At 48.1% G+C, this 12,560-nt stretch overlaps 1 protein-coding gene across 2 annotated transcripts in view; it reads left to right on the forward strand.

Moving 5' to 3' along the window:
* Nucleotides 1-12,560, forward strand: part of luzp2 (leucine zipper protein 2) — a 113,883-nt gene that overhangs the window by 80,906 nt on the left and 20,417 nt on the right. For both annotated transcript variants that reach the window (XM_060071287.1, XM_060071286.1), the window contains exons 6-7: nt 5,033-5,095; nt 11,788-11,850. In XM_060071287.1, the coding sequence (XP_059927270.1) occupies nt 5,033-5,095; nt 11,788-11,850 (126 nt within the window). The remainder of the gene's footprint in view (nt 1-5,032; nt 5,096-11,787; nt 11,851-12,560) is intronic.

Here is a 12,560-nt window from a genome sequence, read left to right on the forward strand (position 1 = left end):
TACAGCTCCCAAATCAGGATTTGAATCTCTATCCAAAATGGGTTGTGTGTGTGTGTGTGTGTGTAATAATGATAAACCACGTGGGTGTGAGTGTAGGTCTAAACTGCTTGCTGGGCAGTCTGAGGACTGCCCAGCAGCCGCTGTGTTGTAAGAGTCAGCAGAACGACAGCGAGCCAGATGCTACATTACTGATTGAACATCCAATTGCCTGTAATGACTGAAACAACTGGAAACGCTTATCAGTGAAATAGACCATTTAAAGTTGTTTAAGATTCCCTAATACAACATTTCTTTGTTTTATTGAGTTATTGAATCAGCTTGTAATATTTGTATCAATCGTACCCTAACATTTATCCCAATATGAAATTTGAAACATTAAGATGGGCCTATTCTTCAATGTTGCAATATCAAACAATTACCAAAGATTTCAATGTAAAGAAACGACATCTGGAAGAAAGATGATCCATTCAAAGTAAAGAACAGAAGAGGCGAGAGTGAAGGAGTCTGATCGTTCTCTGATCCGCATCACAGACATTTAGCAGATTTTGTTTGATCTGCGTTTTTCTGTGTTACTCTAATCTTGCAAATCTCATGTAATTTTCTCGCTAGTTAAAAAGTTGTTGAATATGAATGTGAATGAATTTGAATATTTATTGGTGCCTCGAACCATTTAGTGTTCCTCTTCCACACCGACCCTTCCGTCTCAGCAAATGGCTTTTTTAGAAAAGTACTAATACTATTACCTAACTACTTTTTTTTATTAACTACATTTTTTCAATAAGTCCTCATAACAGAGTTGTGATTTTCGGTGCTGTATATTTATTTGTAACCCACCTCCACTGAGAAATGTAGATCTATTTTTTTAAGGTTGGTTGCTGGTTTGTTTTTATATAAAGGTTAAACAAGTCTTGCTTTAGAAACAGATGTGATGACCAAAAGCATTAGATCATTTGAGCCTTATTAATTATAATTAATAATGTAAAAACAACGAGTAACTGCATCAACATTTTTGGAGGATTTCAAAGACATTTGGATTACAATGTTTAACACATTGTGAACTGGCCGACCCAAAGGTAATGCATTGTACCTCAGAGAGAGTCTGAAGACTGCAGACTGTAAACACCATTCGCTTTGTGTAACTTATAATTAGTGCATTATGTGAAAATGGAAATGAGGTAATTATGCATTGCTGCTTACAACCCTGTGTTAATATGTGTAAGGTCAAATATATTAATTATGGCAAATGTTTGGGCAGAGAGACAATAATGTAGTAGTAAGAACCCACACTCCCACCATTGTGTGAGAATAAAATGAATTAATAGTAATATGTAAACACGTTTGATTCTTGAATTGAAAGATGGCGTCCAGCCTGGCTGTTCTTGTTATACACTTGCTTCGTGGTTGAACATATATACTCAAAATAACAGAGGCTAACAATGTCATTCCAGTTGTGGCCCGCCCAACGGACACAACCCGACCCACTCAGCGACGAGCCACAATGGCCGTGTTTAGAAATGGGAACGCAGCCCTACATCAGAATGCCACAGAACGTCTTAGCTCCCTAAGCTACGCGGTGAAAGCCTTCTGCGGGTAATACATTCTGACATATGGGCTGGCTCTATCTCATTTAGCATAATGCACTCTGACACACAGCCACGCCGGGATCCCATTTACACTGGGCGGTGTTGTCAGGGTAAAGCCGGTCGTTTATGACAGATTCTTCTTTATGTCCCAGAGTCAGGGTGGGGGGGTCACTCTTCTTCAGAGGTGAGAGGAGGGGCCAGTGTTGGAAATTGATAACTACTCAGCCAATGTTGCTTCGCCGCATCCCAAAACATCAGCTCATTACTCCTGTGTGTGTGTGTGTGTGTGTGTGTGTGTGTGTGTGTGTGTGTGTGTGTGTGTGTGTGTGTGTGTGTGTGTGTGTGTGTGTGTGTGTGTGTGTGTGTGTGTGTGTGTGAAAGGTAATGTTTGGTGTGGCATTGACCTTAGTGTATGCTAGGCTTGTGGTCGTTTAAAATGATTATCTCCTATAACTGAAAAGTTAAACTGCTGACCAAATTAATAGGACACTTGAATTATGTTTTTTACTGGGAAAGAATAACTAATTCATAATGTATGAAGACAGTTTTTTATGAAAGGCGGTTCTTTATTGTACAATATGTGTCTCCAAAAGGACGGTCTTTAAAATCAGTGAATTATGACCCTGGAGGCGAGCCAAACGGAGTATGATTTTATTTATGAGGAATATGAAGCCAATGATAATATTGTCACTGGCTGCTGTGTTTCATTACATTGACAGTCGTCTTGATGACTGTCACTATCCCTCAGTGACACAACTTTATTGATTCATTTGAATTGGTCAATATGTTTCATCGACTCGGGCCGGTTAGGATAAGCAGGTTTGTCAGAAGTGATCATCAGCCTTCTTGATCAGTTCTACCTCGACAAGCAGCTTCAGTTAAGTTAAAAGGACCTGTTTTAGAAGGAAGCAGACATGACAACATTTATAATGTCTTAGACAGATGATATAAATAGACTCAAACACTAAAGATAGTAGACTCTTTATTGCATGTAATGGGTCCATAGTGACAACGTGTGGAAACATTTACAATTTAGAGCGTCTGTAAGTAGGATCTGAGAGTTGTAAAGAGAGAGGGCAGAAGAGAGCAGGAAAATAAACAACTTAACCGTCCCTCCTCTCTGCTTTCCGCCTCCCTCGGTTTCTCCACCATTGAGAAGTGTTGCACTCATGCAACTGTGATTGACAGGCACAATAGATTCCCCTGAACCAATCAGGGAAGAGATGGCCTGATTGGCCCTAAATAATCGGGGAGCACTCTAAACTTTAAATGTGGTTGTATAGAGGCCCAGTCAACCTGAAACACATCTTCTCACAGAGCATTTGACTCAGTAAGAGCTGACTCGCGGTGCTGCTATTTCTTACAAATTACCCTCAAACCATGGCTCTTAAATCTTACCTGCAGCCTCGGCCGTCTTCTAAAGGGAGACCAATCACAACAGCCGCAGCGGAAGCGGTGTAATTTTAGAGTGCTCGTTGGCACTGCTAGGGCAGCGCGGCGGTAAAGCGAGGTCCTCTAATCGGTTAGCGTGTGAGTGCCGTGCAGTCGGCGCGACCCTTCGGCAGCAGGGTTCTGTCGATGAGCTGACCCCCTGGCCCCCCACGCCCCAATGTTTTAGCGCTCAGTATTCCAGCCCCCTCGGCCTCAGCGCTTCAAGGGACCCCCCGGCACGCGCCACATTAAACCCATTAGGAGATTGAGTCTCAGCGGCTGACCTCTGTGGGGGCCGGCTGGGCCTGGGGTCTGAGGGCAGCGCCGAGCGCCATCGATCCTCCTCACTGGGCTGACTGCAAAGGACAACGCAGGTGCTGCTCACAACACTTATTTACTGCCGTTCTGGTTTACAATCAAATGAATTCCCCCAGTTGTGTCTGTAGTTCAATTTATGAAGGCCAGCAGGCCAGGCGTGGAAAACATGGCTGGAGTACATAAACGATGGCTCTATTTACTTCCATTTATTACGAAGTCATAACTGGTAAACAATAGGAAACCGCGGAGTGGGCCAGTTTGCCCTTTAATATTTGGTGTTTATTTAATTCCCCACGACTCCCTGCGTCTATACAGCGGGTTCAGATTTCACCGCTACGCTAAACAGGATCATTTAGCATCCCACTGGACGCTAGGTGGGAGAAGCCCTAGCTCTAGCCCTAGCAGGATGCTATCGCTAGGAGGGAGAAGCTCTAGCACTAGGATGCTATCGCTAGGAGGGAGAAGCCCTAGCTCTAGCCCTAGCAGGATGCTATTGCTAGGAGGGAGAAGCTCTAGCACTAGCTCTAGGATGCTATCGCTAGGAGGGAGAAGCCCTAGCACTAGCTCTAGGATGCTATCGCTAGGAGGGAGAAGCTCTAGCACTAGCTCTAGGATGCTATCGCTAGGAGGGAGAAGCTCTAGCACTAGCTCTAGGATGCTATCGCTAGGAGGGAGAAGCTCTAGCGCTAGCTCTAGCTCTAGGATGCTATCGCTAGGAGGGAGAAGCCCTAGCACTAGCTCTAGGATGCTATCGCTAGGAGGGAGAAGCTCTAGGACTAGCTCTAGGATGCTATCGCTAGGAGGGAGAAGCTCTAGCACTAGCTCTAGGATGCTATCGCTAGGAGGGAGAAGCTCTAGCAATAGCTCTAGGATGCTATCGCTAGGAAGAAGAAGCTCTAGCGCTAGCTCTAGCATGCTATCGCTCCCACCCCCAGCTCAGCGTCCTTAAAGAGCAGCTTGAGGCTACGGGATGTCCGTCAGTCAATGCTCCAGTGAGCTCCACCTGTGGGTCTGATGTCCTCCAGACGTACAGACCTTATAGACATTTTGATGTTTCTTTTTATGTTTTTATTTGTATTTGTAAGTTTATTATTTAGTACACATCATTCTATTGGCGATAGTGGGTCAGGTTCACACAAAGCATTCCCCTTTAATCCAACATGGAGTAACTTCTGTAGACTGTGATGAAAGGCTAGGCCCCTCTGTCCAGCATAGAGGCCAAAAGACCGAACTGACATCGAGTGGGTCCGTAGGAAATACCAGCAATTACACAGAAACATTTAGAAAAAAAGTAATACAATTACATTTGAATTGAATATTCTTTAGTATTACATTAGTTTCCTTTCGTACAATCATGTACTTCCGAACGACTTTTTGAGAATATGTTATAGGTCATGGAGGATGCCCTGTTTACTGCTTTACTTGCTTGTCACATCAAAGAGGACCTTTTGTGCCCGTAATATATGCTCAATGTCAAGATAACCTGTAGGCCAGGAGCATGAGGCTCCAGTGAAGGCCGCTGGCTGCATTTCTCCGAGGTATTTCTCCTGCCAGATCCTTCTCTTCTCTCGTCAGTAAACCTCTGGACACTGCTCTGGTCCACTGTCTGACGTTACTGGTCAGTGATGAGGCAGTCTAGACGGAGACGAGACAAATCCAATTCATCGAGTACTATTCTTCCTGTCTTTTTCTCCTTTTAGAACAAGAGCCTGAAAAACAAGCTTCTGTCAGGCAACAAGCTGTGTGACGTCCATACGGAGGAGGTAAGGGCCCATCCACTTCCATATTTCTGTAACAGCTTCTGTCAAAACCAACCTGCTCAACAACATGTTTCAGACCACTTTTGAACACTGAGCAGAAAAAGGTCAAAGTCATTTAGGTTTTCTTTTTGCACAACAGGTTTCTATGTCTGATTTCTTATTTTACCATTCATGGTCTCTCGTAAGGCTAACACGTTTTATTGTTCGGGGGCCGGTCACACAGAACAGCGTTTTAAAACATGGTTACCTACTCTGCCTTTTCTTTCTTTGGCTGAGACCTTTATCTACAGTTTCATCAGCGCAGGTTACAGCTCGAATACGTCTAAACGCAGAGCAGAGCCTCTCATCAACCAAAGAGAGAGCGGGACTGAAGGCCCGACCCCAACCAGCTGACCCACTTAGTGTCGGGATGAAGGCTGGATCAGAGCCATCCTCAGAGCTGTCCGGTCCACTTCAGCACCTCTCCGTGGTCATTGTCTCTGAATGAGTGCTCCTCCTCTAGATGTTATCCATGACCACGGGCCACGGTATAATGAGGCCCACTGACCTCTGGGAGAGCCCCCATCATAAGGCTGACAGGTGGAGTCATGATGGACGGATGAACAGAGTCAGAACAGAGTCTCTCTCTCTCTCTCTCTCTCTCTCTCTCTCTCTCTCTCTCTCTCTCTCTCTCTCTCTCTCTCTCTCTCTCTCTCTAACGGTTGCTGTCGGTGACGGACACCGTCAGAGATGATAGCTGATCGAGGGGGCATCGTTGAGCTAGCGTTCTGTTCTCCTCCAACCTGTTTGGACCGGAACCGGCCAGTCTAAAGAAGAGCCTTTGAGCTAGGGGGGATACTGGCGGTAAACCAGAAACCACTAATCCCAGTTATAACATTTGTTAACCTGTAATCTTCTGTAGAGGAGCTCACTCTTCTCTCCAGGCCTTCCTCGTGGTCTGGCCGTAAACGGGCTCCATCGGGGGCTGTAGGGGTCTTATGATCACCCCCTCCTCTCTGAGGGCTCACCCCCCCCCCCCAGAGACCGGGACAATAAGCTCTGATGGGCGGGGGCCGCGCATCAGAGCACCGTCTCTCAGCGGTACAGGAGTAGTTGTTTCAATACATCCGTTCAGAGGAAGTGGCTCTGTGAGGTCTGCAGTCACTGGAGATGATAGCACTGCCAGTGGCTACTAAGGCTGAATAAGGGCCTGCTAATGTGTTTACAATGGAGCTTGTTTCAACCCCACTTGTGAATAGTCATAAAAGGTAGTTGATTCTATTCAAGGGTTTTCTGAATGTCTGAATAGGCTCAGGCAGTGAAGGCCGTCTGTTATGCTGTCTTCTCTTGTATCGCTGCTGCTTTGTTATCATGGGATTGTCTTCGGTTGGTTTTCCATCCATGCAGTCCTTCTTCACGCTGACGTTGATCTGAGGTTCATCCTGAGATGAGGCACGTCCTGCAGTTCTCTTCTGTTCCTCTGTCTGTTCACAGAAGGACAGACGGGATGGAGCAGGTGGGGGTCTCCACGAGACCCCGCCTGAGGTTAGCCCCACAGCATCACTTAATGCATTAAAGAAGTAGAGAATCCATATCAACACTTCTGAGTTCCTCTTGAATCTAGAACTTAGAAAGAGCCAGAAAATGCTAATGTGGTCCACACACCCACCAACCCACCCACGCACGCACGCACGCGCACGCGCGCACACACACACGCACGCCCGGTCCCAGGGCTGTGTGTCCCATCACTCCCAGCCGGCCACGTAGCCTCTTTCTCTGACACAACTCCTCACAATCCCGTCCCTCCTAGCGATGGCTCCGGCTCCTGGGGGGGGCAAAGATATGCTGTACATCGTCCACGTCTCTCGCTCTCGCTCTCTATCTCGCTCTTATCTTTCTCTCGTTCTCTCTCTCTCCCTCTGTCTATCTCCCTTTCATCAAGAGCATGAATGACCTGCTTATACAATGCCCCCCCCCCGTCCCTCCAGGGATCAGGTGAGAGGGGGGAGGGGGGGGGGGGGGGGGGCAGATGATTGTGTGAACATGAGGTCAGGGGGAAAGGGGGAGGGCAGAGACTCTCTTACATCCAATAACCATCTTACCGCTGTGCTGACAAAGAAGTTTCAGTTAATTGACATTAGCTCTCCTCTGATGTAGAGGCGGCGGTTGAATATGTTACGGGGAGGACAACACGGCTCATGTGCTGACGCTAGCTTAGAACCACAAAGGAATGCATTCAAAGCAGAACCAAGGCTGCATGGTAGGGCTGCTCTGGGGCTGAGCAGGGCGGCTTCCGGTGAGCCATCTGCTACCTGGTGAGCGTTCTGGTGAGCGTTCTGTTTCTAGTGAGCGTCCTGTTTCTGGTGAGCGTTCTGGTGCGTTCTGTTGAGCATTCTGTTTCTGGTGAGCGTTCTGGTGAGCGTTCTGGTGAGCGTTCTGTTTCTAGTGAGCGTCCTGTTTCTGGTGAGCGTTCTGGTGCGTTCTGTTGAGCATTCTGTTTCTGGTGAGCGTTCTGGTGAGCGTTCTGCTGAGCGTTCTGGTGAGCATTCTGTTTCTGGTGAGCGTTCTGCTGAGCGTTCTGCTGAGCGTTCTGGTGAGCGTTGTGTTTCTGCTGAGCGTTCTGCTGAGTGTTCTGGTGAGCGTTCTGTTTCTGCTGAGCGTTCTGGTGAGCGTTCTGTTTCTGGTGAGCGTTCTGGTGAGTGTTCTGTTGAGCGTTCTGGTGAGAGTTCTGTTTCTGGTGAGCGTTCTGGTGAGCGTTCTGATGAGCGTTCTGGTGAGCGTTCTGTTTCTGCTGAGCGTTCTGGTGAGCGTTCTGTTTCTGGTGCACCCTGTAGATGCTGTTTTGTTGCCTGTGGGTGGGTGAGGTGTCACATATACTCACTGTTCAGTGCTTTGGGTACCTTAAAACGCATTATATAAATGCAATGAATTATTGACTATAATAATGATCATTACTACTTTACAGTACTGCAGTGTTGAATCTGCGATATGAATATGAGGCCACCATAAGGTATAGCCCCGTGCGTCCCGGCTCCCAGAGCTGACCGTGAGGAGCTCAGTCCTTCAGCCTCCCAGAGCTGACAGTGAGGAGCTCAGTCCTTCAGCCTCCCAGAGCTGACAGTGAGGAGCTCAGTCCTTCAGCCTCCCAGCGCTGACAGTGAGGAGCTCAGTCCTTCAGCCTCCCAGAGCTGACCGTGAGGAGCTCAGTCCTTCAGCCTCCCAGAGCTGACAGTGAGGAGCTCAGTCCTTCAGCCTCCCAGAGCTGACAGTGAGGAGCTCAGTCCTTCAGCCTCCCAGAGCTGACCGTGAGGAGCTCAGTCCTTCAGCCTCCCAGAGCTGACCGTGAGGAGCTCAGTCCTTCAGCCTCCCAGAGCTGACCGTGAGGAGCTCAGTCCTTCAGCCTCCCAGAGCTGACAGTGAGGAGCTCAGTCCTTCAGCCTCCCAGAGCTGACAGTGAGGAGCTCAGTCCTTCAGCCTCCCAGAGCTGACAGTGAGGAGCTCAGTCCTTCAGCCTCCCAGAGCTGACCGTGAGGAGCTCAGTCCTTCAGCCTCCCAGAGCTGACAGTGAGGAGCTCAGTCCTTCAGCCTCCCAGAGCTGACAGTGAGGAGCTCAGTCCTTCAGCCTCCCAGAGCTGACCGTGAGGAGCTCAGTCCTTCAGCCTCCCAGAGCTGACCGTGAGGAGCTCAGTCCTTCAGCCTCCCAGAGCTGACAGTGAGGAGCTCAGTCCTTCAGCCTCCCAGAGCTGACAGTGAGGAGCTCAGTCCTTCAGCCTCCCTGAGCTGACAGTGAGGAGCTCAGTCCTTCAGCCTCCCAGAGCTGACAGTGAGGAGCTCAGTCCTTCAGCCTCCCTGAGCTGACAGTGAGGAGCTCAGTCCTTCAGCCTCTCAGAGCTGACCGTGAGGAGCTCAGTCCTTCAGCCTCCCAGAGCTGCTGAGCTTCAGGTGTTCAAACAGCGGCACCCAAAAGTATGACGTCGACAAAACAAATAAATACCTGAGAGGCTTCAGCCTCCTCCACCCCTCCCTCCAGAAGAGCCTTACATTAGGCTAATGGAAATGCGCAATGTGTATAACTATATATATATGTGTATATATATGTGTATATACATACACATATATATATATATCTGAGCCTTAATCACTTCTAGCGCAGCCCACCCCTCTCCTCCTCAACACTAGAATCGGTTCTCCGTATCCAAATGCATTCCAGCGGAGGAACAGGTCGGTGGAACAAGGGAGAGGACTCGTGTATCAAACGGAGAACATTGTAGCGCAGACAACCACCAATCAGGGCTCAGCGCGTTGCCGGGATATCGGCCGCACGCAGCCAACATCTGCTCTACCTGTCGTTAGCTGTCATGTAGTATTGTCTCCAACAGCTGATCTACGGAGCTCAGGCCTCCTGCCTCCTGCTGACACACATCCCGCTCCCAGGAGGAGAGGAGGAGAGCTGCTGCACGCTTTACTATTTATTTCTCCTTTTTTTACTTTTGGTTATCGTGGTTTCGTTTAGCGCTGTTCCTGGCTGCGGCGGCGGCGCTATCATTTATGAGGCTGGTAGTTCTGTGGGCAGACGGTAAAAAGGCGGTAAAACCCAGCAGGTCCCCTAAACAAAAATCTAATCCATAAACCAGAAACGTTATGAAGAAACACAAATGAACGGCTGTGGTGCACAGCGCGTCGTCTAGACGAGAAGAGAGCGTCTCCGGGCCAGGAGGTGAGGGGGCTGGGGAAGGGTTAATTATAACAGGGTTGTACGAGCTTTAATGGGGAAACACTGCTCCATTTAGAAACGTGGTACGTCAGACTCACTGACTGATTGGTCGGGAGGGTCTTACATAACGCGGGGGTGCGTTCAGGTTCCCTGACGTAAAGGCTGGGAAACGTATGTCGACAAGAGTCAAGCAAGCATCAAGCCAGCTCGTCAGCTCAGATAGCACGTGAGGGAAGGTTACTGTGGGGATTTAGTATAATAGTATATAGTTAGAGACAAAGGCATTTTGCTGTGGAATGCATTCCCTAGCATCACCGATGGTCGTAACTGCAGAGTGTGTTATCGACAATAGATGGAATTTAGTGTTTTTTGTTTACACAAAATGCACAATGCATGTTACTGCATGTTATTTGCCTTTAATGAAGGTTTCTGAGAATGCATGTATTTATTGGAATATAGCGAGTTTCATAAATTTTTCTGTGTCGAATTGCTATGAAGAACAGATCTGCCAAAGCAACAATTGCAGGCTTTTAAAAATGACCTGGTATTTAAAAATGGCCTTTCGTTAATTTATTGACTAAAGAAGTAAAATAAACAAAATGTAGATGTCAGTAAGGTCACTCTAATTATTTTGTGCAAGAGCTTTACCCCCTCGTTAATAGTAAAGATGAGAGCTATTGACGATATACCTATGACGCATGCATTATCCAACCGTGTCTCCAAATGGAACATGATATTACCCTGGAGGAGAGAAGCTAACAGTCCTGTTCCTCGCTGCTCCGGGAGATTGAGTCACAGTGAGAATGAAAAGGCTCTTCAAAGCTCTTCATCTTGTTCTCTAACAGAGCATTTACTGTCTTCCTCGCCCAGTATTTAATTCAACAGTATTATTTTGTTATTTTGTGTATTTATTTTATTTCAGACATAAGAGCAAAAAGCACAAGTTAATGAAACAATTTCTCATTGTGTATTTGCTGGAGAGGGCATGGTTGCCAGGACATTATGATGCGATGTTTTATTCAGGGTGATATTTGTTGAACAGGGACTTTTAGATAGAGCCTCATTTCCTTCCATCCACTCCTGAATCACTCTCTCAGTACCGTCCTTACGGCCGCACTCACCTCTTCTCTTTTATTCATGTATGTTTATTTCTTCACACATTCTGCTTACCTCGGTGGTTGAATCCTCCCGAGCGCCTTCCTCTGCGGCGGGCAGGGGTCTGCTCCTCCTTCTAAATGTAATTCTGTGTAGTCTGCGGCTGGCGCTGCATCAGCCAGCAGTGATGCAGCGCCAGAACCACGTCAAGGAGAACCCCTGGACGTGCTCCTGCACATTGTGCGCTGTGCCTCATCGCTACATGTGTGGGGTGAGGGTGTGTGTATGTGTTTGGGAGTGTGCGTGTATGTGTTTTTGCGTGTGTGGGAGTGTGCGTGTATGTGTTTTCGCGTGCGTGTGAGGGTGCGTGCGTGTGCGTGTACATGTAGTTGAGTGTGCGTGTATTTGTTTGCGTGTGAGGATGCGTGTATGCGTTTGTGCGTGCTAGTTTGTCTGTGTGCGTGCGTGTGAGTGTGCGTGTGTGTATGTGTTTGTGCGTGCTAGTTTGTGTGTGTGCGTGCGTGTGAGTGTGCGTGTGTTTGTGCGTGTGTGTAGCATGTGCGTGTGTGTACGTGTTTGTGCGTGCGTGTGAGTGTGCGTGTGTTTGTGCGTGTGTTATGTGCGTGTGTGTCCTTGTTTGTGCGTGCGTGTGAGTGCGTGTGGCGCACACAGAGGTGGGGACTGTGGGGGCAGGGACAGTGGGCAGACGGCCGGCCCATGACTGCATCATTGTGTGGGCTTTGCAGTTTAGTGAAGGGGAGATTTGATATTTTCTCTCCTTACGAGGACCTGGGGAACTCACACAAAGGAGGCTCCCGCCACAGCCCGCTGAATCCCACACTGTGATCTAAAACCAATTCCACCATTTGAATAAGCTAACACTTATTTCCTTATCTTTCCTTTGCAGTCCAAAAAAATCCAGGCTCAACTGAAGGAACTCCGGTACGGGAAAAAGGATTTAATTTTTAAGGTAAGCTTGACTCGACGGCTTTGTGGGTGGCGGGACAAACTGGTAGTGCCGGTCACCTTGAGACCGCCGCCCAGCAGAAAGGCCAATTAATTCAATTTGCAATTACAGAGTCCCCTCCAGTCAGGCTACAGCGGGGAGCAAGCGCTCCTGATGTCAAACGCTACACCCTCCTCTCCTCTCCGTCACTCTGCAGCCCAATAACAAGCCCTGGTGTTGACAGCATATAATCATGCAGATAGGAAAGTATGCATTAGCCGTTGGAAAATTCACCCGGGATGAATTGCAAATGACGTTATGTATCGCAACCGTTCAATACAGAGGACATTTATTATGAAACATCAGCACAAATTGCCACTTACCAAACTGTGGATTTATGTCTCGGTGACGATGGGGAACGACTGCGGATATATTAGCATCGGGAACGCGACGTCTGCGGCGTTCCGGCCTCACTGGGCCCCGGCGTTCCCGTGTTCCTGCAACCTCCCGGCTTATTTATTGACAATTTCTCTTCCGACGTCTGACCTTTCAGAGCGTGTTTGTCGAGTTAAGTTTCCCGAAGATGCACGTTGACATTTCGCCACTTTTAAAATGTATAATACACCCTCCCTGACCCCTCCTTTATGAGGCCACTTCGGAACGGCTAAAAATAGAGGCGTGTCTGGCCTCGGCCTCAGCCAGCTGCCGGCGGGCCGCGGCGGCTGGCTGAGGGT

Source organism: Gadus macrocephalus, chromosome 14 (genome assembly GCF_031168955.1).
Source record: "Gadus macrocephalus chromosome 14, ASM3116895v1".
NCBI lineage: Eukaryota > Metazoa > Chordata > Actinopteri > Gadiformes > Gadidae > Gadus > Gadus macrocephalus.